The sequence below is a fragment of the Apiospora phragmitis genome (assembly GCF_038363925.1).
Source record: "Apiospora phragmitis strain CBS 135458 chromosome Unknown utg000003l:1.0-2676785.0:1.0-2680665.0, whole genome shotgun sequence".
Taxonomy (NCBI): Eukaryota; Fungi; Ascomycota; class Sordariomycetes; order Amphisphaeriales; family Apiosporaceae; genus Apiospora; species Apiospora phragmitis.
In genome coordinates, this window is record NW_027117401.1 from 1,825,227 (window position 1) to 1,849,946 (window position 24,720).

Sequence of the window (24,720 nt, forward strand, 5' to 3'; positions counted from 1 at the left end):
AAGAAACAAGACCAGGTAAGGGGAAGAAGAATATAGTAAGTAGGTAAGTAGTATTACACATGAACGATCATGCTGGAACGGAAGAATCGAAGTGGTAGGAGACGATGACGATGGCGCTGCTGCTGCTTAGAGGAAGAAGAAACGCGCGATTCGTGCCGTCGCCATGCCAGGGAATGCTGAAGAGGGAAAGTAGATGCGCAGCAAGATACACAACCCGATGACTTCTTGAATTGTAACAGAAACAGAGGAACATGACAAACAAGAAGGAAAGAAATGAGCAGCCAGCATCGTCGTGTCCTGTCGTGAGCGACATCCTCGAACGATGGCCATGGTCCGACGGCCTAACCTGTCCGTACCTTAATCATTGCAAATTTGGGACGAAAATCCTACCTTGGTCTTCTTCGGTGATCAAGGGAAATTTGAGAATGGAACAAAAACAGAAGGCTAGAAGGGACCCCCCGTTTCGGCCCAGTGAGTGGTTGCCACAGTCGCATTGCGACTGTCGCAATGGTTGCAACGTTTGAACCGCATTCCACATTGAGGCTCAAGCTTGTCAAGATTCGATTGGCCTGCTGGGTTGGTTGGGTTCCGGGCCCCTGTCCCTGTAAACACACCTTAACAGGGGGCTGGGCAGCTGGCAGAGTCAAGCATGTCAGGCTAGCAGGCCAGGGCTCGCTAGGCTGTGTGATGGGCAGTAAAAATGCCGGCAGGGGTTGTTTAGGGGCTGCGAAGGGGCCTCGTAGGGGTTCTCTCTCCCTCCCCGTCTTGGCTTGCCGCTTCAGGAACATCAAAAACGGGGCCCCCAGCTTGACCGACTCCGAGACTCCAGCAGCCATCAAATGTGTCTCAGATCCGACCCCCGTAGAGGAGCAGGACAGCACAAGCCACGAGAGCTTTGTTTCAAGCACTTTCGGTCCAGTGACCTGCCTGGCTGCTGACTGGCTGGCTCTTTTGGAATTGTACGTCCCCGAATCCCTACAGGGCATCTTCGAGTATCACCACCATCATGGAACTTCCATGCATCGTGGCTGTGAAAGTCTAAATCAGATCTGATTCTTTCGTTACCCGCTCATTGAAAACAAAGATGCATTTGTTACGCGCGCAGTACCGAGTTTTGACTCCTTCCTTTACTGTGTATGGGCTCATGCACAGCATCCCGCCTGTGTTTCTGGGGAAAGTAGTAGTTCTCGCGGTTAGAAGCATCTTCCCGGTGGTAGATGTCAGGTGCGTAAACTGATGAATAGGTGTTGTTGTTTCGAAGGGTGTGAAAAGAGTCGGGGCAGAGAAGACGGATGTTAGCGAAACAAACTGCGATCGTAGACTCAGTCTGTCCCACTCCGTCTGCGTGACATAGAGCACTATACGAGGTCTTCAAGAACCAATCAAACAGAAAGTCTTGGTGGCTCAGTTGGTTAGAGCGTTGGTCTCATAGTTCAATATGACTGAATTAAAAGTTCAGATATCCAAAGGTCGAGAGTTCGAGTCTCCCCCAGGACATTGTCTGATTTTTTTTTTGCCCTCCTTCTTGGCTGGCATCCGTTCATCCAATACAACGAACGAACAGATTCAGCTGAAGTATATATATTAAGCATACATCAGCTGTACTTTTTATCTCTTGAGTCTGGAATCTTGGCATGACCCCCACCCCTTTAGTCAGTCAGCACTTGTGGTATTTCTATTCACTGTTTGGCTCGGCAATGTATGCAGCAGAACCCGTCTCTTCTGTGACTGCCTAGTAAATAGTACTGTAGTACGGATAGAGGACAGACAAATTAGACAGGCAACTCGTGCGCAAAGACTCGCATGTAGTCCAGTTTGAAATTTGGCAGATAACCAACAAACCCACCGGCCATCCCCTATTCCATGACTCGTGGCCATGTCACTCCACTTGGAGGATATCGCCGACTTGGACATGACAGGGAGACGCCCGCCTTGCCTGTAACAGAGAAATTCCTAAACACGCTGTCTCGTAACCATCCGATCTGGCAGATCTGGACGGATACCACCATAAATACGGCGATCAAGTGTTTGTTCAGCGGCTCCGGTGTCTCGTTGCAAAGATCCCCTACCCACGATGATTAATCGGCTAGTTGTATTTACTGTAGCTTAGGTATGTAAGTACTGTGGCCAAGCTACGGTTCTTCCCCGAGGGTTTCAACGTTAAAATAACCTTCTCTTAGTCAGGCCGAGACAATACGACGACGCAGTTTACGTACATCAGGTACACAATATATCACTCAACACTTCAGATACTCAGGTTAGTTGCAAGGGCCGTACCATCAGGGTCCACAGAGAAAAGAAACTCCTCACAGACAAGATATACATCTGTTCGCTTCATTGGTCGATACAATACAATGATAAAACTCCTTTTTGTAAACAAGCAAGGCCAAAGACAAGAACAAACGCAATTGGGCGGTAACGTCATAGAAATCTTGCTGATTCCTTCGCTCAAGCTTGTTAGCCGGACATGTCCAAAAACCTTCGATCGCCACCCCCCTTCCGGCCTACCAAGATGATGACCCTGACCGTCCCCCTTTCCGTGACTCCCTCTCCTTACGGCGTCCCCCTACACACGCATGTCTATTCTTTCGTATATACCACGCCCCTCTCGCTGCCGTAACTCCCAAACAAGATCGTTGTGCTGCCTTCCCTTTTGCCTACCCACCAATGGAACGTCGAACATCAGGGAGTTTAGCTTCATTGCCCGGAACGGTTCACTTCATACCCTGGAGGGTGATCCTGTCCTCCCCTGATCTCCTCCACCGAGTGCCTTCTTGTCTTTCCTGGCCTTGAACACAAAGTCGGCCATGATCTGAATGTGATCCGACGGGAAATGGTAGTTGGGGAAACCAGGTACACGCTTGAGGAACTCGTAGTCAGGCGGTCCGAGCAGCTGAATCGCTTCCAGACTGTTAGTCGAATACCAGATGTAGTCAATGGCACCGGAGTAGGTGGACGTGTAGTTGGTGAAGCTAAGGTCGTCTGCCGTCTTGTGCACGTGGGCATATGCCGACCGTAAGCTGAAGGGATGGGAGATGCCATCCCGAGTAAAGTTGCCGTAAGAATGACCGACCAGGTCCGGGTGATCGGGGGGCACACGTCCCTTATCTAGCAGATCATAGACTGAGCTGCCGTAAGTGGAGTTGTAATCACCACAGATCAGCAACGGGATGTCGGTGTTGGTCCGGTAATCCTGACTGGGGTGGGGCGGTTCAGGGAGGTCGTCGGGCGTCAACTCGGTGACCTCGTCAGTTGTGGGCAGTCTAAGGAGCTTCTTCTCGCTGATCGGCACCGCAGGCTTTCGTGTGAACCGTTCGGACATCTTGGTCACTGTCTCCATCAGAATACCGGTCTGGACCGCTTTGACATCGGCGAGATGACCCTCCCAGCATAGATGAGCGTTCACAACTATGAACCGAGCTCCTGTCAGCCGAGACTCGAAGAAGCAGAGCACGCCGATGCTGTCCTTGGGCATAACCCGGTTGAAGACATCCTCGGTTGCCTTCATATCCGGCCGATTGATGGCAGTTTGCCTGAAGTCAATGAGCTGCTTATCCAGAAGGATGTACTTGGTGTTCTTGTAGAAAATCGAACAGCCGTCGACAAGACCTTGTTCAGTCTTGTCTCTCATGTGTGACACTCTGGTTTTGGGCCAGAAGACGCCCCGGTAATCATCCTTGGCCAGTTCCGGGGTGAAAAAGTTGTCAAAAGATTCTCCAGATGTCTCCTGGAGACACATGATATCAGCATCACGGTGACGCATCTCTCTCAGTATGCTCTCGCTACGGTACTCCCAGGAGAGAGCGCTAGCGGGTGTGTAGCCGTATTGCTGACTTGTAGCGTACTTGTCGCACAAAGTGTTCCACGACAACACCCGAATATGTTCTAGACTCGGTGGTACCTCTTCTTGGAGCGGGATCATGGCACGGGGCTGTGGAGGCATAGGTACTAAAACGAATGCCGGTCAGAACAAATCATGGTATGCAAGCTAAAAGAAAGGAAGGGAGGTTGTTGACTTACCAGGAGCACTCTCCTTGAGATGGTTGATCAAGCTCTTGGTACCTTCTTCGCTCAATCGCTTCGTCAATTCGCCGTCCAGGGGATTGCCTTGCCACCCTAAGAACTCCAATAAATGCAAGGCGCCTAATTCCGAAGGCAGGGTTCTGATCTGGTTATTGAAAATGAGAAGCTTCCGCAACGGAGTGCACATGCATAGCTCGGGAGGTAAGCTGGTCAGCTGGTTGAAGGACACATCGAGATGGCGCAGCTTTCGCAATTGACCGATTTCGGAAGGTAGATAGGTCAAGTTGTTGGAAGGGAGATACAGCTCCTCGACAAAGGCGTAGCGATTGAACACCGTCAGCGAGACGGCGCGCAACCCTTGGCCACTCAAATCCAGACTCTGCCAATCTTGGCGGTCCTCAGACTCATCCAGGTTGATAGGGCGTCCTCTATCCTCATCGTCTCCGTTGAGAGCAGAAGCACCCATGTCACCGGGGTTGGAAGCCGTAATACTACTAAGGGTAGGGCCAACACCCCTGTTCTCGTTTGCTTTGGCCCTGGCGAAGAAGTGTGGCTGGTGCTGGTCCGTCATTATCGAATGGGCATGTTCTGATTCCTTAAAGGCACGGTTCTGCTCAGCCATGACCTCGCTAAGAGGCTGTCCTGGGGGCCCGTTTCGCGATGCTGGCGTATGCCCATTCTGCCGTGAGTTGGGGGTGAAGGGGGTCGCACTAGTGGACATCGGGAAACCACCCGTCATCTGGTTCAGAGCAGCTGTAGCGGCAGACGAATGAGCTGCGTGGTCTTGCTGGATGCTATGATGGTGTTGTTGGGGGTGTGAGTGATGCTGTTGATGACTGCCCTGCGACTGTACGTATGTAGGATACATCATCTGAGGCCCCAAGCCCCTGCCCCCAGGCACGCCATTCAGGCGTGAGTTATGGCCCTGCTGCGGCCCGTACATACTGCCCCGACTGTATGCGACTTAGGTTCGACTCGTATCGGTGGCAGACTTGTGCGGAACAACGGCAAACGGTGTCGGTAACGGCAGCGGGGAAATATATGAAGGATTGTCGGTATGAACTTGTCGGAATGGCGCTCGGTGTTGTTTGTGGTTTTGACCTTTCGCCATAGGAGTTGACACAGTCGAGTTGTCCAAACACGGTCTACCTATCCACGGGTCTCGGGTACTGCTGGTCTGTATGTCGGGAGGAAGGAGGGAAGTAGTGTCTGTCGAACAATCTGCGGCAACATCTGGACGCTACGCTGATTGAACGGTAGCAGGTGATCTGGCGAAGCCTAGGTGGCTTGTTGTTTCTACACCTTCGCCGGTATCCTCCAGTCACGCTTTATCTTGTTGAGCAACCAGTGAAGGCGTGTGGGAGCGTATCGAACTTGTCTGTTGGTATCCTGCCCGAAGTTGTGTCAGCCACGGCCTTGGATCAGGTAGACAAAAGGATGGGGCCAAGTCAACCTGCACTGGCATCCATCCTGCCTTCTTTGGTGATGTGCTAGAGGCCCATGATATTGCCCGATAAGCTCCCCGAGAGGCTCTCCGAGAGGGTCAGTGCCAACGTACCTGGGTAGAAGGAAAATGCCTGCTTGCGCCGGTTGAGGTCGAGGACGTCGGAATCTCGTCAAATAACGGATGGCGTGGCAAACAAGGCGAAGGAAAGCAGCAGCGGCGACGGCAACTGGCGTGCGTGCAAAGCGGCGAACGAACGAGGTCGCAAAGGGTGGTCGGTTGCGACAAGAAGGTCGGCACAATGCTTGGGCGGAAAAGGATGCAATCAGATTAGCCCAAAGTGGGCAACTCGGTAAGAGATATTGTCGACTTGGGTTGGGGTCGAGAGAGTCAAGGGCGATACGCGAAGCACATTGAATAGAATGATGCTGGTGGTCAATTGTCAGTTTTGATGGATACTCCGTCCTTGGTCAGAAGGTGTCTGTAGCTAGCAAGCAAGCTGTACGGCCAAGGCTGGATGTATGTACGTTGTATACTCCTCCGTAGTGGGTAGGCAGGCCCGGTACATAACAAAGACCGTAAGTACTATTTACGATTTGGATTCTATCAATTGATTACAAGGCGTCTCGGCCAAAAAGAAGTTGACCACAGTGCTTTTGGTCGCGTTGATCCGACTGCGTCCATCAGTTCAATTCAATTCGGCTTCAGCGATAACAGCTAACATGACCTAAGCCGCACCACCCACCGCACCGTACCATGTTTTTTGTCTGCTGGTATCAGGTCTGCTGTCCTGACTAACGTCGCACTCCAGGAAGCTTGGACCATCCAAAGCACCCAGCCCGGTTTAGTTCTCAGCCTCGCCCCCCACTCGCCCCCCCTACTCTCCCCCTCCCTCCGCTCTCACCTTGGTCTGCATTGCCTTACCTGGCCAGCCGCAGACACGTCCATCGTGTAAGTACATGAGGTACGCATTACTCCGTATTGTGTGTGATACACTCAGAAGAAGTCCATGGGAATCACAAGTCGAAGGGCAAACACTTACGTAGTATAGAATTGTACTGCTTTAGTTACATCACATGGCATCAAGTCAGACACCCATGCATTTAATTTAGTGTCGAGTTGATCAATCGGCCAGTGTGTGGGATGGATGCTGTATCTTCGTGTATACATCTTCCAGCACAAGAATTGACCATCACAACGCCTCCAAACCCCATACTTGCATTATGATAGTCCGAGCCAGTGTTGCTTGCGGCAACCTCGAAACATGTACCCGCACGTTCAGTATGCGTGGCAGTGATGCTCTGCTTGCACGATACTCGGGATTTAGTCTCGAGGCTAATCAAGCTCTCAGCTATGCCAAGCTTTGACAGATCCAGGACTTTGTGCATTTGGAGGAAGATTGGCTGCACGGCACATCGCCTATCGTTCTAGCAGAAAGGTACTACTTGAGTAACTATGCGCTTTGCCAGTGGTCCGGATCATGGGAGAATTTGCATGCACGGCCTTCCTATATACTGAGAGATGGGGTACATCAACGCTGGCTGGCTCGAAATGGTTGTTTAAATCAGTCCGCCCACACACGGCAGATATGCAATAGGCGCCATCCCGAAATCTTGGACGGTGCTGCTCAACGTGGGTAATTGTTGAGATACTGGCGTGCAGGCAGGCCAGTAGTCAAGTCTCAGGATAGGGTCAGACCTGCTTGGTTACCCTTTACATATCCCAATCATAGGAAGCAGTAAATGCCATGATCCGAGCGATTGGTTCCTGCTGTGTACTAGCAACCGCTTCCGTCGTCCGTGAGCATCTCATGAGTGCTGCGGCAGCCACGGGGCAAGCAGGTCCGATATACACACGCCAGTAGGTTATTTGATACTCTGAGTGCAGTCTGCAAGAACAGCAACCCACAGCCACCGCCGGGCCCTTGATTTGAGCATCATACTTCAATGGGCGTTTATAGAGTTTCCACCAGCACCTAGGCCAAATGACGAGCACTTACTGCAGCGTGAATAAAGCATGCTCAATGCGCTGCCTCTTCCGCTCCAGGAGAATAGAATCCCATACCGTTATGTTGACCTGCCGTTCTATCGCCTAGCTTTACCGGCCTCCAGGAGACATCAGCCAGCATGCCTCACAATGCACAGCGATTATTCACCAAGGAACACATCGACGGCCCCGACATAAACTGCCTGGAAAGTAACAGATAACTTGAAGACAGCATTGTCCATCGCAACACGAATTCGATTTGGGGAAAGCTGCAAACCAAGCACCCATAAGATGCTATGAGCATACAGGAGGATTAGCGTCGTCTGATGAAGGCACGTGGCTTGGCCAAATGCTGATGATTTCGACTTTTGGTCATCTAACACGAATACCTCGATTGCAGTAACCCAGAGCCTGCTACCGACTATCATTTCCACACGAATGTCGCTACAGGGAAGCAGACGCTCCTAAAGGGGGCAAGTATCGCCTCGCAGCTGGAAAATCAGAGTAAAAAAACATCACAAGCAAGGGAGATCACGAGGTGGCAGATAAGAAATAGCGGATCACATAACATACCGGAATCCTGCATGAGCAACCTTAACAATGAGCAATGCAGCTCACTGGTCGACATTGGCGGTGGCCGGCTTCCAGGATGAAACTTCCCCACGCAAGGAGCGAGAGATACTGGAGGATGGAATCGGCACGGGGATTGGTCAACGACGGCGGGCGAAACCGGTACGAACGGACGAAAACAACAGCGTCAGAAAGCCAGGACACTCGAGGACGGCCAGCAGCAGTGCAGAATCTAGCATCCGAAATCATCCGTCGCACAACGTTGCACAGTCCTCTCCAGACGTGGTGTCATCAGCGCGGCCGATCGCAGCGGAGACGGGGCAATACAGTAGGCTGGAGCACTTGCGAGTAAAGACACCGTTACGACTTCCGACCAGCGACAAGCAACGTCGTCAAGGCCGACCACAAAGACCAACGTTGTCGGTCGACGGAACGGGCAGCATACGGACCAGCAGCACCAGCACAGCATCATCGGCTTCGACATCAACCTCGACTGCAAATACGCCCTCGCTCAGCAGGACTATAAGTCGACGGACTGTATCCGAGACGGTCGACCGGGCGATTGTCAAGAGACTACAGAATACCGATCCCGAATGCAGCAGCTGCAGCAGCAGCAGCAAGAGCGCAAACACTCCCAACACCCATGAGTCCCGGACACGAGGAAAGGGGGCGTTAAACAACGAGACAAACATTGGAAGCATTGACAGTCGCAGTCCTGGGCGTGGTTGGTCATCGGAAGCAATCGCAATCTTCCCCGACAATGAGAACCCCACTTCGATCAGAAACAGGATTATCGGGTCCACCACGACTCCCACTCCCACTCCCACCACCACCACCACCAACATCGTCGCAGCAGGCGATAGCGACACCAGCAAGAGCCCGCACACAACTACACGCCACGCCACCGCCGTAGCCGCCGAAGACGCAGTCTGTGGTGACCCCAGTGAGGGCAGCAATCACGGCAGGTGGGGCACTTTCAACTCAATCGCCGCATTGGCACTGTCGCTGTCACTGCCCACAGCAAACCAAGCCCCTACTACGTCGGCTACTACCCCTGTTTTGTCCAACAAGAAAAGCCTGTCATCGCTGTCTTCGTCTTCGTCTCCCTCCTCCCCATCCTCTGCTGCTACCGAAACACGGGAGCGCGCAGCCTCCAACAAACGCGTCCCGCCTGCGCCTATCCATGTCGACCGTCTCGGCGGGAGTCAAGAAGATCTTGGCGCCCTTTGGACACCAGGCCCCCATCAGTGCGAACAAGCCCCTCGCGGCGAGCACCATAGATTTGCCAGTCTAGAGCGTAGCCAGTTGAACCCGCGCTACGGCTACGATTACTCCTTGCTTTGGAACCCCTCCAAGGCCTCGACTTCGTATGCGCGGCATTCGCCTAACAAGTCTTCGCCGTCGGTAACCTCGCCATTGTGGCACCGCAGTGACCCGTCGTCAGCGCAGCAGTCCTCCTCCTCCCAATTGCCGCCGACTCCCCTATCACCACCCACTACCGGACTGGCAGCAGGAACAGCACCAGCACCGATCGCTACATCCCCGTTGCCATCGCCATCGCCATCAACCTCCTCCTCTTCCGCCAAAGACCGCCATCATTCGCAGTACTACAATCATTACGCAGACAGCGCAGGTTTAGGCACCCTCCATTCGGACGGCAGCACTAGCACCCCCTTGTCACCGGGCCGAGCTGCGACCCATCACAAATCAAAAGCCAATTCGCCTGCTGCTACCTCTTTCCCTGCCGATAGCAAACATCAGTACAATTACTTGCCTCCCACGCCCTCGCTCTCGTCTTCCTCGTCCTCGCCGCGCTCCTTCCTGTTTCACCCTTTCCGTCATGCCGCCGCGAACATGACACACGACGAGATTTCCTTTAAGTACCCTTCTTCATATCGTAACGACAGCGTCTCCTCAGCTTCTGCCACCACTCATTCCAACAATACAGCTGGTCTCATGAACTCCTCCGATACCCTTCCGCCCTCCTCGGCGGAGGGCTCCGTATCCGCTTCCAATGTTTCCACCTCGACGAAGCCCAGCTCCACCGTCGGTCCCAAACCTCTCATCATTAGGAACAACCGCACCTATATACAAGATCCCACTCTTACATACCCTTTGCCCGTTGATCTTGCTGAGCTTCACCGTCAATCCCTACGTACTCTGCTGCTCTTCCAACTCTTTGGTGGGCCCATCACGTCGCCCGCCTTTTCTGCGAAGCCGCCAGCCCGTGTACTTGAAGTCGGGTGCGGCACCGGCTTCTGGAGTATGATGTGTCATCGCTACTTCGCTCAACATGGTCATGGCTCCATATCCTTCACGGGTATTGACATAGTCCCTCTTTGCGGCTCGGGTCTTGATCCGAACTCCAAGCCCGACAAAGACATGCGTTGGCGCTTCATCCAGCACGATATGCGCCGCACACCTTGGCCCGTCGAAGCCGGCGAATTTGACTTGGTCATGGTGAAGGATATGTCGTTCGCAACACCAGGTAGGACTTACCAAAACTTCATGGATGAATACCTACGAGTTTTACGCCCTGGTGGTGTTCTCGAGATTTGGGACGCGGACCACACCATTCGCATGCTCAGGCCGCACGCTCCGACCAGCCAGTCTAAAGGCGCGCTCGCGGAGGAGCCTAGTGGCAGCCCTAGCGACAGCGATAGCGACAGCGACGAGGAGGATGGGAGCGAGTCGGACACCGACGAAGAGGATCAAGTCTCTCGCTTCGGAGCCTACATAATCACGGCCAACACACCACTGTCCACTCCGCTCAACCCTTTCCTGGTTGAATACAATGGGTGGCTGAGCAAGGCTCTAGACAAGTGTACTATATCTTCTGTACCCTGCACCCACACTGGCCCCTCGCTACTGCAAGAAGACGGTCTTAGCGACGTGAGGTCTAAACGTTTGGCGGTTCCTCTCATCCGAAGTCCGCTGGGAGCGTGAAGGCGTCGGCGGTGTTGTCACTAAAGATGGCAAGAGCTACATTGATAGCATGAAAGGGAAGGGGAAGATAGTAGATGCCAAGTCCATCAGGGGTGGCGGCAAGTCTCTAAGCCAACAACAAGCTGCCGTCCGACGGACCGCATTAGAGACGGTTGTCGGCATGATCCAAGCTCTGGAGCCTCTGCTGAGGGAAGTTAGCGGGAAGAGCCAAGATGAGTGGAATGGCTGGACCGGGAAGATGATCAATGATCTCTTGAAAGAGGGGGGCACCAGCTGGGGTGAATGCTTAGAGGTTGGCGCATGGACGGCACGGAAGAGGAAGTAGACTGGTTTCTCTATCCTGCTTGCGATTCCTTCGGCTTACTATCTGGATCTATCGTGCCCGTCATCGGATAGAAGTTACTTTGACCGAGGAGGCGACACTACTCGAGACTTTTTGTTTTGTTAATCCATTCGCCGCCTTCTCATCCTTCTCCTGAAGTCAAGCGTGACAAGGCTTCATGCCGATCCGCCGAACAACGCGCTCGAGTTTTGCCTCTTATACTCGTTGGCTCACTCAAGTCGCGTCATATCTTTTCCGCAATGTTCTATATCGTTTCAAATAATATCTTTATACCCCTGGTCGCGTCAGTACTTGTCCATATGCTACATATACCCATATACCCAAATGAATGCTTGTAGGTACTGGGATGAAAAGAGGTGATAGATTCATATCATATCTTTGGGTCAGACGTCTCACCGGGTTACTCGATGTGATCAGGATTGAGAACCAGTCGGGTTGTCTTCAGGATTTTCTTTTCACATGCGCAGGAACGCAGCTGGAACTGAATTGGATCCATATCTTTCTTGGATGTGCTGGATATAGGGGATATGAAGAAGTAAAAGGGAAGACGGGATGCACTGGATATCCAGTAAATCACGGGATGTAGGCGAGTTCTACCTTGGGGTGTGGTTTTCAGACGAATAGAAGAAGATTTGATGTTACTTACAATGTCTCGATCTCTGCGCAAGTGGTTGAACGTACATGCCCGGTCAGCGTAGTTCTATTCCAGCTTCCAGAAGAAAGGTAAATGATGATGTGACGTGAGCAGTATCTACTCACCTTTCTTGACGAATTCCGCTCGTGCTATGCCTTTCCGTATCGCCTCTTCGTCACGAAGGCCCGCGCTGGCCATGAAGGCCCGGTGCAGTCGAGGCCGGAACCAGGAATAGCCTTGGGGGTAGTCTCTGCCCAAGTAGAGGAGTTCTGCTCTGTTGTCAGAGGTAAAATGATACATGACATGGGCTTACAGATAGATGTAGGCATGTTGTCGTGTAGGAACAGAGCAGTGTTGCGCACCTTTGTATATGGCGATCACCTCTCTTCGAAGAGCTGGGTTTGGGGCGGACATGGTATTCTCGTGGCAGTCAGCAAGCCTGCCCTCCCTCTGAGTGATGAAAACGATCAGTCTGTGCCTAGTATGGAATGGGCGACCATTTCAAGTGCCTTTGTGAGCAAGATGAAAAGTAAGGTGTAATGTGCTCGCTATCTTGAAGATCGGTGTAAGTGATAAGTTTAGCTCGTTGACCATGGAGGGAGTGGACTGCCCGGGTGACGACATCAGGGTACCGTGGAAGCTTATCTTATCGCGACCCCCCAGCATTGGACTATGTACTCCCTAACCCCGTACCCACACTCAGCCCAGGGTCTCGGCGAGAGGCCCGGTAAAGTCTCGAGGTCACAGCCCATCTTTCTGAACGATTTCGTGATCTTGCATTTCTGGGCGCATTGTTATTACCGGCCACTTTGCATTTGAGTTACACCATGGCGGCACTACGGCCACAAGTGAGAAGAGGGTTCCTCTCATTAACGGTACCAGGTCAGATTAGACCACGCTCTTGTCAAGCAACACCTACGATTAGCACGTACACCATATCTGAATCTTCTCCGAAGCAATCGAGGCGGTTATTTACTCGTACGGCACACCGTAGCTCCTTGCAGCAGCAGCAGCAGGCGCCCGATCTGCCGCCATCCCGGTGGTATGCGGATCTGCAGGCCCGTCTGGGGAAGTGCATCATCTTCGGCTGCTCGCCTGCCCAGGTCCACCGCGTGGCCGGCGTCCTCGGCGCTCTCACCCGGGAGTGGCGGAGTCTGTCTGCGGGCAGCGAGGGTTTCCTGCAGCAGGGGGGACTCGAGAGTCAGGCTGTCGTGTGGGGGGGGAGATGGACAGTTTTGTAAGTCCCACCTGTCTCGGCTGCCAACCCTGTGCCTTGGTTTCTCTCCGTGAGAGTCATCTTGAATTGGACACACGCACGCCGAGAAAGTACTATGGAAGGAAAGGGCCTGTCTAATACTGTCTGGCAGCAACATGTCAATAATGTCGCTTATATACGGTATGCTGAGTCGTCCAGGGTTAACTGGATACGGTATTTCGCCAACGTCAACCCGTCTCATGCATCCGACTGGCGGGATCTGATGAATCCTCGAGGCGTTGGCTTGATCATGAAAAGCATCAAAGCCGACTACAAGTTTGTACGTTTGTCCAGTTCCTATCTACTGCTCTCCCCAATTGGGGATAGGGGACCGCTCAAGGGGGCCCTTAAACCAACTATATATATTTAGTCTGTTGTTTACCCTGATCGTATATCGGTGTATCACAAGCTGCGATCCTTACCTTCGGAGTCTGACACCTCCCTCATCCTGGACTGCATGATCTTGTCTCATAAGCACCGCCGGATCGCGGCGCGCACCGAGGAAGATGTGGTCATCTACGATTACCATGAGGGCAAGAAGACCACCATGCCGCCTTTCGTGCTCCAGACCTTTCAGGACACCTGGGAGCGACAGGAGGGCGAGGCGAGGAGGGCCAGATTACGGATTCAGGAGCTGGCCCGGGAAGTCGAGACACTCGAGAAGGAGACTTGGGATTGCGAGGATGCGGTCGAGGATTTGGGTGCAACTGGGAAGGCAGGCTCATGACGGTGAAAGAGGATGTGTGACATAAACTGACAGTGGAGGGTTGCATCAACAGTCAACTAATAGAAATTTTGCTGAGCAATGTCGTGGAGGCCAAGAAGTTATTGAACCATTTCCTCAGTGTGCTTGTGCCTGTAGACACACAGCCCAAAAGCATCAGCTTAGCAATGATAAAGTAGGCTCTCACATTTCCCCGGTGTCAAGGCGAGTTCTGTTCTACTTCAATTCCTCCCAAGTGGCTGTGACTCCCCGTTCCCCGCGTCTCCCCCTATTCAATAGGCAAAAATATTTATCTTCATCTTTAAGTGAATTTGGGCGATAGAGAAATCCTTACCTGTCTCAACTTGGCGTCTGCACCCAACACTGCAATTTGAGTCTGCCAGTTCCATTGACCTGGGATCTCGGGAGTGAAGTCGGCCCAAGGTTGTGGTAGTCTACAGGAGGTGATGAACGCGTGACACCAGCGCGTTTGATCAAAGCCAAAAAGGTTTCGAAGGAAACCACCTACAGTATCAAGTCAACATCGATTTACAGTCCAAGTCAAACAAACCAGCACACCTATTCGCAAACAAACATGGAATGAACACACCTCTTACTAACTCACCACTGGACTGCAGTCCACGCCAAACAGCCACTTTCACCAAGTATTCCAGCACACATTATCACTAAACCCTTCGAAGCCAACGCGGTTTCAATATTTACTGGTTACATTACTCGACCATCAACATTGTTTCCATCAAGCAAAAATCTCCATGATCAAGCAAGGAACCAGCGCGGTTGCCACATCCACTGGACGTTGAATACTCGACCTTCCGACATGTCAGTCTATCAATTTGCGTTGAAATAATTGCAGGTATTTCCTCAATTTTTTACATCAACGCGGATTCTCTTAGATGAACCCCAACTGCTAACCATCATTGTGAAGACCCGAACCAGACAGAAGAAGCAACTGGCTACGTCAATATTTCACTCGCCAACATGTTCGAGCGCTTCGGAGAACTCGCCCCAGAGTTGCGCCAGGGCATATGGAAGACGGTGCGAGGCAATCGTGTATACGCCGCTACCCTGCTTCTGTCTCGGCAGCAGCCCAGAAGGAATGTACAGCACCTCAGGTGTACTTCGCCACCGCGAGGCTCAGCAAGTTCGACAAAGTCCTGAAAAAGCGGCATTTTTGTTCTGTTTCAAGTTATTCGAAATTAAGGGACGAAATTCCTGCTTGTACTTGCGAGCCCGCTTCATCTGGCATATGGATACATGCTAAGGGCAACGATCCATATCTGCTGTTGTGGGAACTTGATGCAAATATACAGCGGGACTTCATCCAGGATATATATTTCCTACATGGAGAGGCTATCTGGAAAAAATACAATATCCGTGAGTTCGCCTGGGCGACGTTCGAGACTGGCGATGACGAGGCCGAGACTGGTGATGACGAGACCAATCCGGCCCTCGCAATGATGGTGGATCCCACGAAGTTCAGCAGCGCGACGTATACCACTGGGCGTACCCAGTACGGCGATGATGTCAAATGCATGGTTCTTGATGGCAAACAAGCCGCTGAAGCGTGTAAGACATCGCGCGTATTCTGGATGACACACTCGGAATATCCTTGGAATCGCCTCTGTCTGGTAGACAACGATGCGGATGATGAAGATAACGATACAGATGATGAAGACAACGATACAATGGTTAACCCGCGGAACATGGTGGATGGCCGAGTGAAGCAATGGGATGTTGCTAATGACTGATATTGGGCTAGCTCAACAACGAAAACCTGAATCGTTACAAGAATAGGATTCTCGTCAGTCGTCAAAGACCTAGGAAGAGCGCAGCATAGTCTGTACAATAGATGCAATCAGATTTCCCCATAAGTGGCGGAAATGCGGAATATTGCCTTTTACTGTCGAGTCCCTCTTGAGCAACGACCAACTCGTATAAACCAGCCTCAGCAGACATATCGTAATGTAGGACACCCAGACTTGGAAAATAATACCTGACCTCTCTGAACGGGATGTTCTTTTAGTCCTAAACATCTCGTTAGACAGATCTATATTCTATTCTTGACCTCTGGTTGAGGGATGGTATCGGGGAGCACGGCAAAAAGACCAGTCTAAACTCATCCCTGCTCGACAACTTGGCAATGGAATCTCGACGACCTCCACCAGATAAAGAAAAAAAGGTTGCCCGAATGCCGGCAATGAGAAAATCGATGGGCTTAGCCATATCGCGCCTAGTGGTTTGGGTTGGCGGGAATGAGTGTGGGGGGATGAAGCTTTCGAGGTGGTTGTCTCTAGCGGCTGCGTACCAGAATGCGTACCTCGCAAGTCTCCCGTGGGAAAGCTTATATAGACAAGCCATCAATCGGTGCAAGTGAGACACTACACAGTTACCGCAGGGCACTATTTATATACAGGAACCACGTAAGCTGCAGGCAGCATGCAGGCAGCAGATGTGACTTGTTGACTCGGGAATCTTGGTGCCTGCGTACAGCAGCAACCCAGGCCTCAGATCTAACGAGCAGGTGCTCGCTCGTTGTTGGGACGAGGCCGTCCTCTTCCTACCTCACCGACTCACTTCGACGTTGGTACTACGTAAATAGATGAAGAAGGCGTTACGACGAGACACTCATCCGGTTGGCTAGTTGGTTCATCATATTCCGCTAGGAGTTGGCGTCGCGCGCGTGTGATCAGTGATCAGTCCATCAGCTTGCAGTCGATGGCGCCAGTCAAGCAGCGATCGGCAATGCAAATTAAACAGATTGGATGGTAAATGGCCCTAATGCCATGCTGACTCCGCCGGATAGGATGGGCGACCCCACACAGCCCTAACATTGCTCTACCTAACCTTACTTACCACCAGTTTGCAGTCTGCTGCTCCTGGGCAGCAGACAATGCAATACTACTTACTCCAAACAGATATCCCGTTGATAGGTTGCAGTCGAAGAAATAGGTAGAGGTGCATTATTGCGCCATGGCACAAGCAACGGCAGTAGCACAGATAGGTGACGTGCGTATCAACACTTCAGTTGCTGGCCAGCTGCGGCTGCGTCGACTACGTAGGAGATGTAAGTATCAACCGGACCATATCTATTGCAATCTGCATTGGGATGGGAATCAAGCGAGGGGCCTTCGACTAATCAGAAGGCAATGAGGCTGACAGATTGACGGTGGATCGTTAACACGAGCCACATGGTCTGGTTTGTCTGGGGAATCTCTGTCCAACGGCATGAATATCCGCCAACCTTTAAATGCAGGTCAAGAGGTGCACTTCCCTGGCAAGTCATTAGAGGCTATGGGTTATATAAACAAGCTTGCAACGCGCGCGCCGCGCCTTGAATCGTTGAAGAAAGACCCTTGACCCTAACGACGACCGGCCAGTCCGATGAATCGAACGGATCAGCGGATTAAGCTCCTTCGGCCGGCCAGCCGCCTCGGACCATTCTCCCTCTCTTGTAGTAGTCTTCCAGGTCGACATCGTCCATCCCTTGCCTCTTGGAAGCCACGGGGAGATGGGGGAAGTTCGGGATTGGTAGGTAAGGTAACGTTATGCATGTGATGTGATTTTAGAGACCAGAGATGGAGAGAAGGAGAAAAGTCTTCCGTCTAGCGGCGAATCAGGTGGCATCCTCTGGCGACTTTTTGTAACTCGTTACGTGACGGCCTCCTCACCGGTGGGGTTGTCCAAGGATCCTGAAGACAGGCCCCCGCCGAGCGATAGAATTTGACGACATGATGGCAGATGCTATGCTACTATAGTAGTAGCTACATAATTCACAGTCTCGCATTCCGTGCCTGATAGGCAATGCCCGAAGTACGTACCGGATCCTGTATTGCTCACGCGGAAATCTCTTTGCCAGTGCTACGGTGGCTACTGGGCGGCCTTCCAGAACAGGTGGAGAGAAACGGAGACAGAGGACGAACTTGGCTCGACCTTGCTATCCAGCGACGGTCCGAGTCAGGTAATCCCGTCTCGAGCGTCTTTCCATGATTCCAGCGAAAGAAGCCACTACGAAAAACCGATCTGAGCTACTAGGTGCTTGGTGATCTTTTCGGCAGTATTATGATTAATAGGAGAGGGACTGAAAATGTCACCTATCGGGACCCATCAAGCCAAGAAGATTTCGGCCATAGTAATTTTTATAGTCGCCCGGTATTTGGTTAAAGATGAAATCGGCGATAGTATAGCCAAGCAGGGTTACCCGAGCCACCACCTTATCTCTGTATGTACCGATTGGACACCACACCACACCCCATGTAGTATAGACATGTGTGATATGCATGCTTGCCTATATACAGGTCTGTATATACTTGATGCTACACTGCAGGACATAGTAACACATTTCACCGCCGACAAAGCTCGTATGGAGGCAGTATACCTGGATGGTAAACCGAGAGCCGTCTGCTCCTTCTCCCGACTGCCAGGGTAGCTACAGTCTGCAGCGAGTGCCGGATACTGTAGTGCTGAAGTACATACTGTTTGCTTGCGCAGCGCCGAGGCGGCGGGACGTCAGATCAGGCCCCCGCTGGGACCAGAATTGGACAATGCATTTCTTGGTGCGGTTTTAGGTGAGTGGTGTGCTGAAGGATTCACTGGGCTGGTCAGCTGGTGGGCAGGCTGTTTGGCTGTACATAGAGACCCGGTACCTCACCTCGCTGCACCCCGCCTCCAAGCCCAAAAAGCTTTGGGACCATTCCCCTTTGACCCCTAGCGGAACCCCACTCCCAGTAATTTCACCCTGTCTAATTCGTTTGCTTTACCGGCCTTGCCTTGCTTTACATTTTTGCCTTGCTTTTTCCTGGCCTTGCCTTGCTCTTTTTTCTGCCTCCTCATGCTCCTATTAGCAGCAGCGCATTCGATCAGTCAATCAGTTTTGTCGCATGCATAACAGCTTTACTTCTATATGTGAACAGCAAGAAGAGATATTCGAGCTGTGTCTGTCTGCTACCTACCAACTACCTAAATTACCCTCCAGTGCTGCAGGGTACCTAACACGCTTGCAATCCCACACACATCCACAATACGCACTTCGCTGGATGTGTGGTCTGTATGTACTGTGTGCATTTATTTTTTTTGGCCAACAGCAGCAGTGATCACCATCCATCGTTATTGACTTCTATTATTATCTTGGCCCCCTCAATCCTCTCTTTTCAATCAACATCATTTTCGATGTTCAGAGAGCCAAGCCAACACCCGTCTCTCTCTCCACTCCTCCCACCACCACAGCAGTATTAACACCACTGCATCTCTCATCCCGGAATTGCTACTACTACTACTGCTACGACTACTATTCTTTTATCTCCCAATTTCCGCCTTTGCTTGCCATTCTTAGTCATCGCGCAGCGGCCATCCTCAAAGCATAATTCCAGACAGCCCGCGCCCTCGGTTCCAACGCTTTTTTATCCGCTCTTTTCTCTCATCCCATGACGACGCCTAACCTCTCCGACTAAAGCCTTCTTGCACCGGTCCGCAGGCTGCCAAAGTTTGAATTCGAGCCGCCCACCACTGCCCTGGGTTGGACACTTACCCCTCGTACCAGGCACCTTTCGTTCGCTCCCGCCGCGTCCCAGACTTTGGTCGCTTGCTGGCTGTCTCGGAACTCTGCTTCTGGGTCAAGTCAGCTTCGCCGGGTGGGAAAGGTAATCCTTTTATATGCCTCGTGCATCATCCTCAGCCAAGCGACAGCAGCAGCAAGGATCCGCCGCCTCCTCCAGCCAGAACTCCAACAATAGCAATCGTCACGACAATGGTCTAGTCGGCCCCGGCAAGCGGCTCCCCAAGAATCTGAAGAGCCAGGGCTATCTGAATGCTACCGCGGCCAACTCGAAACATTCAGCTGCCTCGTCCAGCGAGAATGTGTCAGATGTGGGTAGAGGAGGATGCCCAGCTTCGCCGCCGACGATTGCCAACACTGCCACAACACCCGCTTCCCCTCGCCGCCTCAGTAGCGACCCCGCCCGACCCCGACGCCGACGACATGGCAAACGACTCCGCTAGGCGTGGCTCCGTGAGCGCCTTTTCCGAGTCCTCTGCATCCGAGTCGTACAACATAGCACAGGGAAACGGCGCCGTCGAGAACCACCGTCGCATTGATGTCAATGCTACCAAGAACACCAACGTCCATCGGGACACCGGCCCTCTGGAGTTCATCCTCACCGTCCTCCGCTCGTGTCCTGCCCAGGACACCATCGCCATCTCATCATCTTGATGCAGATCCCCCCAATTGCGCTCTCCGGAATCTACGTACTGTTCACGCTTTTGACGTTCGTAACCACCAGCAGCGGCCTTAGCCTGAGCGAGGTGTTCGAATGGAACCTCGGCGCCCCTAGTATTGCCACCGTTGTCTGCGTCGATGGCATCGTTCTTCTCATATGGCTCTTCCTTTGGGGCCCGATTCAGCATGTCATCCTCGATCTCGCGCAGATGGTTATTGCACTCGGGCTAGGTGGAGGATCCAGAGAAAGGGACGGGGGGTCGATGAAGAACTCTTTGGTTTGCCTGAGCATGATTCTGCTGTCTCACATCCTTCGCCACACCAAGATGAAGTACTCGCCCATCGGCTACTTACTTGGGTCCAGCCGTTTCATGACACCGGATATAGACGACCCTCTGGAATCGCTCGATTCGATACGTGGGTACGATAAAGTCCAGTCCGGCTGGGTGAATTGGGTTCGCAGCGTGTTGGCTATACATATATTGACACAGGGTCTGGTCAAGTACATACGCGATTGGTACTTAAGGAGGGAACGACGCGACAATCTTGCACAGAGCATTGACCCTGAGGCTGGTAAGCCGTACGCCGGAGATTTCTCCAACGACGGTGGGTTCTCAACGCCTGATAGCGATGCTGCTGCACTCCAACCGCAAGCCACCATCAACACAAAAAAGAAGAGAAAGCAGAGTGCGCAAATCAGGAACCGCCAGCCACTGTGGGCTGCAATTGCAAGCACCAAGATCGTTGTCGTAAAGGAATACGAACTAACTCATAGCGCTGCCGATTCTGCCCATGCCAATGCTACGGGGATTCACAATCTGGGGAATGCGCCGTTCAACAGCGAGGCTGACCAGATTTGGATCAGTTTTGTCGGTTGTGACGAGGTTTCCTTCAATACCAGCCATTTCCCGGCCCATTCTTGTGCCGTGGGAGGCGCCAGAGGAACATCGTCTCACGAGATCGATTTGACCAAGCCGTTCTACGTGCGGGTGAACAATGCCATATGGCAACCCACTCGCATCGAGCCCGATAAGCAGTCCGAAACCAGCGAAAACCGCCGCCGTGGAGTTACTTGGAGTGGTGACATCTACGGTTTAACCCCGATGTCCAACTACGAATGCGAGTTCGTCAGCACGACGACCCATGAGATCCTCCTCTCTACTAGCCTCCGCACGACCCAGGCTAAGACTGCGGATGTTGACCAGCCGAACCTGAAAGCGAGCAACCAGCGGTCACTACGCCCTGATTCGCCCATCACCACTTTGAGGACTTCCATAGCGGGCGCGGAACTTAGGTATGCCGAGGAGAAGAACCGCCAGAGAAGCATTCGCAAGGAGTGGAACCGTAAGATGAACGCTCTGAAGAAAGAATTGGAGAAATTGTCGTCCGCTGTCCAGTCCGCCGGGACTGGCGATGACAAGATGCGCCAGAAGATCCAGCAGAATCAAACCCAGACGAAGCAAGCCCAACACGCTATTTCCCTCTTGGAGACCGAGCTTAAGGAGTACGAGGCTGTTCCCGAGGCGTTGATGTCTTGTTGGAAAGCGAAGCAGTCCACTTACAACGGCGAGCGTACGAGCTTCGACAAAGCGTTGACTGAATTCAAGGCTTTCAAATCGCTGTTGGACAGCCAGGTGAAAGCCATGGTTGATGAGAAGTCGAGCCTCGAGGGGAAGCGGAACAAGATCAGCAGTCGTATTGCCAAGGTGGAGGGAGAGCTTTCCCGTCTGGCCGACGCTAACGCTCGCGGTCTGGATGAAGCTGAGCGACGGCGGCAAGATCGCGCCAACTTGGAGAACAACCTTGTCAAGTCGGAACGCGAGCACCTTGAAAGATTCAACGTCGCCAACTCCCGCGCCGCCGAGCAGGATCAAGTTATTGCCGGTCTCAAGGCGGAACTCCACAGCTTACAACACCAGCAGCAAGCAGCTCTTTACAGTGGTGCGCTCGAATACTCGGATCCCATGGCCGCTGGTCAACTGCCTCATGGCGCTGCTGTAAACTCTGCGCCCTATGATCCCAACACGGCCTGGAATCAGTCAGCATATAACGCGTCACTCTGGGGGCCATCCCCACTCGCGTCAGGTTTCGTTCCCCAATCTTCGCCATCGTCTCGTCCTCGACACATGGCTCAGTCAAGGGGTCGTTCTTCTTCGATGCTTAGTGACGTGTCTGGCTTCACGCAGTCGAGCTCTAACGACGACGTTGTCGAGGGCAGCCTCCCAGGGTCCACCCAGGACTCTTTGCGGCCACCTCCAGGTTTCGGCTTCCCGGCCCCGCTTAAGGGCGAAGGCGAGATTGCTAGCATAGGGAGCGGAAGTGCGAGTGCAAGTGGTAGTGCCCCTAGCAGCGGTAGCGCTAGCATCGGCGATCCGTCCAGCCCTGGCCCTGCTCCTGCCTGACGTGGTCCGGAAAGCTTGTCTTGCAGCGACATCAGTGTTTGGTTTCTTGGGCTGGTTACTCTCGAAGCGTCATGCTTGGTTCGGTCGATCCTCCTCGGTCTCAACAGTATCAGGCTCAGCGAATTGGTTGTAGCAATGAGAAAAGTTCATTTCTTCCTTCGATATGCAAACTCTTGAAGCCGGAATGTGAATGAGTGACTGGACAGCCTTCTTACTCGTAGCCCCTATTGATTGGCGTCTTATGTCCTCCCGAGTTAACTGGCATATTCAAGCAGGGCAGTCCCATAATCTCGATCATAGCACACCAGGCGTTTGTTTCCTGTTGATTTATGATGTATGTCTATGTGTAAAGCGCTACGTTAAACTAATCAGGATCACAGCCGACTCGCATATCAATCTCACAGCTTTCTGAGCATTGGCTGCAGGCAGCTGAAGCCCATCAACATTCTCGGCTGTTTGTACCTATTCTCTGCCATGAAATATACAGTTACACTTGCCCTTGCAATTTGTAGTTTGCAGTTTGCAGCCCATTGAGCATTGCAAGCCATCATTTGATTATCACTAGCATTATCACGGATGGCCCCTACTAGAAACCCACGTTCGCATAAGCCAGGATCCTACTATTCTGTGTTCGAACATACGCGTCCGTCATCCAACGAAGTCGTTGGCGTTGTTTGGAGGGGTTCGTCACTGGGAGTCTCTGGTTGCACCCGGATTGCAACAACAACAGCTGGCAGAGCTTGCCAATTGTGGAATTCCAGGTTCCTTCTTACGCTAGATAGTTCCAGTAGTACATGGCGATTACTAGAGTACAAAGCCAATATTGACCTCATAGTGACGTCGTGGTACAACATGACTTTAAACCTCACCACAATTGATTGTCCTTTCATCGCCCAAGTTTCAAGGCCTTCCTCATCATATATTGGATTATCAACTAAAGTATGCAACATGGCATCTCAAGATCCTCCTTCATACGAGCAAGCCATCGGATCTGCTCGCCTATCGCAGCGTGAGCGGAATGGGATTTCCGCACAGAGACGCCGTAGCAGTAGGTCTCCCTGTCTCTAGCCTTGATCTTTCCAGCCCAAAGCGCTTGGTGCTAATGCGCTCCGATCCACAGTTGAAGATGAATCAAGACCCCTCCCGGATGGCTGGGTACGGACATTTGATCCGGAGAATCACCATCAGTTCTTCGTAGACATACGAGCTGAGCCGCCCCGGTCGATTTGGTATGTCTGGTGGTTGTCGCAAGTTGCGATAACGTTGTTCCCGGATGGCAGAGAGAGAGAGAGAGAGAGAGAGGCTAACAAGTGATCCTCCAGGCATCACCCATATGATGATGAGCAGTACCTAAACTCGCTCCCTCTCCAGGACAGAGAACTTTTGGGCGGGTTGACACGCCATCCCAGCATTGAAGATGTCGCCGCAGAGACCACCGACGAAGAGGATGAGTACACACACCACCCCTCCTCCAAGGCCGCCGCTGCTGGCACTGCCACTGCCCCTCACGAAGGTTCGTCATCGTCGTCATCGCACCCCCCTCATCAGCAGCAGGCGGAGGGCAGCAGCAGCAGCAGCAGTCCCACCGCCAGCAAGCCGCGGTCCTTCGGCCGCAAGATGAAGGACAAGCTCACAGGCACGACGCACGAGGAGCGCAACGCCGAGCGCGCGCGCCGCCAGCAGCGCGAGCAGGACCTGTACCGGCAGCACGAGCTGTTCCGGCGCGGGCTCGCGGCCGCGATCCAGACGGGCCGGCCGCAGCGGCTAGGCCAGGACGACGATGCCGTCGACGTCTACCTCGAGCCGCCCGACGCGCGATTCCCGGGCGTCACGAGCGTGCGGCAGCTCAGCCCGTCGCTCGAGGAGGTGTTTTACGCGGCCGACGCGCCCGGCGTGCCCAAGGGGGCGCGGCACGTGCGGCCTGTGTCGTACTCGTCGTACCGGGGCGGGGGTATGATGGGTGGCGGTGACGCCTATCCGGGTGGCATGGGCGGGATGGGAAGGTCTCCGTATGGACGGCCGTTTGGTCCGTATAATCGGCCTATGGGGATGGGGTATGGCGGGGGCATGGGTATGATGCCGATGGCGTTGCCGCTGTTTGGTGGCATGGCTCTGGGTGGTATGCTGTTTTAGTACGTTGGGCAGATTTCAGCCTATGGATGAACGGCTGCTCAGCACATAG

The 24,720-nt window shown here is 52.8% G+C and overlaps 7 protein-coding genes across 7 annotated transcripts; 5 read left to right on the forward strand and 2 right to left on the reverse strand.

The window, feature by feature from the left end:
* Positions 1–2,719: 2,719 nt before the first annotated feature.
* Positions 2,720–4,966, reverse strand: PG994_002940 (glucose-repressible alcohol dehydrogenase transcriptional effector; the record flags this gene model as incomplete). Its single annotated transcript, XM_066854349.1, has 2 exons — positions 2,720–3,948; positions 4,021–4,966. 2 exons carry the CDS (start codon positions 4,964–4,966, stop codon positions 2,720–2,722), a joined length of 2,175 nt encoding a protein of 724 aa, XP_066720204.1.
* A 3,087-nt stretch (positions 4,967–8,053) lies between these two features.
* PG994_002941 (uncharacterized protein) lies at positions 8,054–11,294 on the forward strand (the record flags this gene model as incomplete). Its single annotated transcript, XM_066854350.1, has 2 exons — positions 8,054–10,928; positions 10,954–11,294. 2 exons carry the CDS (start codon positions 8,054–8,056, stop codon positions 11,292–11,294), a joined length of 3,216 nt encoding a protein of 1,071 aa, XP_066720205.1.
* A 591-nt stretch (positions 11,295–11,885) lies between these two features.
* On the reverse strand, positions 11,886–12,360 carry PG994_002942 (NADH-ubiquinone oxidoreductase complex 1/LYR family protein; the record flags this gene model as incomplete). The annotated part of the gene is made up of 3 exons (XM_066854351.1): positions 11,886–11,905; positions 12,072–12,220; positions 12,260–12,360. 3 exons carry the CDS (start codon positions 12,358–12,360, stop codon positions 11,886–11,888), a joined length of 270 nt encoding a protein of 89 aa, XP_066720206.1.
* Positions 12,361–12,773: 413 nt separating this feature from the next.
* Positions 12,774–13,928, forward strand: PG994_002943 (uncharacterized protein; the record flags this gene model as incomplete). The annotated part of the gene is made up of 4 exons (XM_066854352.1): positions 12,774–12,794; positions 12,951–13,183; positions 13,361–13,481; positions 13,572–13,928. The coding sequence occupies 4 exons, from the start codon at positions 12,774–12,776 to the stop codon at positions 13,926–13,928; spliced, it is 732 nt and encodes a 243-aa protein (XP_066720207.1).
* A 975-nt stretch (positions 13,929–14,903) lies between these two features.
* On the forward strand, positions 14,904–15,673 carry PG994_002944 (uncharacterized protein; the record flags this gene model as incomplete). Its single annotated transcript, XM_066854353.1, has 2 exons — positions 14,904–15,037; positions 15,112–15,673. The coding sequence occupies 2 exons, from the start codon at positions 14,904–14,906 to the stop codon at positions 15,671–15,673; spliced, it is 696 nt and encodes a 231-aa protein (XP_066720208.1).
* Positions 15,674–19,574: 3,901 nt separating this feature from the next.
* On the forward strand, positions 19,575–22,538 carry PG994_002945 (ubiquitination network signaling protein; the record flags this gene model as incomplete). Its single annotated transcript, XM_066854354.1, has 3 exons — positions 19,575–19,791; positions 19,871–20,079; positions 20,136–22,538. 3 exons carry the CDS (start codon positions 19,575–19,577, stop codon positions 22,536–22,538), a joined length of 2,829 nt encoding a protein of 942 aa, XP_066720209.1.
* Positions 22,539–23,486: 948 nt separating this feature from the next.
* Positions 23,487–24,671, forward strand: PG994_002946 (uncharacterized protein; the record flags this gene model as incomplete). Its single annotated transcript, XM_066854355.1, has 3 exons — positions 23,487–23,586; positions 23,659–23,767; positions 23,861–24,671. The coding sequence occupies 3 exons, from the start codon at positions 23,487–23,489 to the stop codon at positions 24,669–24,671; spliced, it is 1,020 nt and encodes a 339-aa protein (XP_066720210.1).
* Between the last annotated feature and the right edge of the window lie 49 nt (positions 24,672–24,720).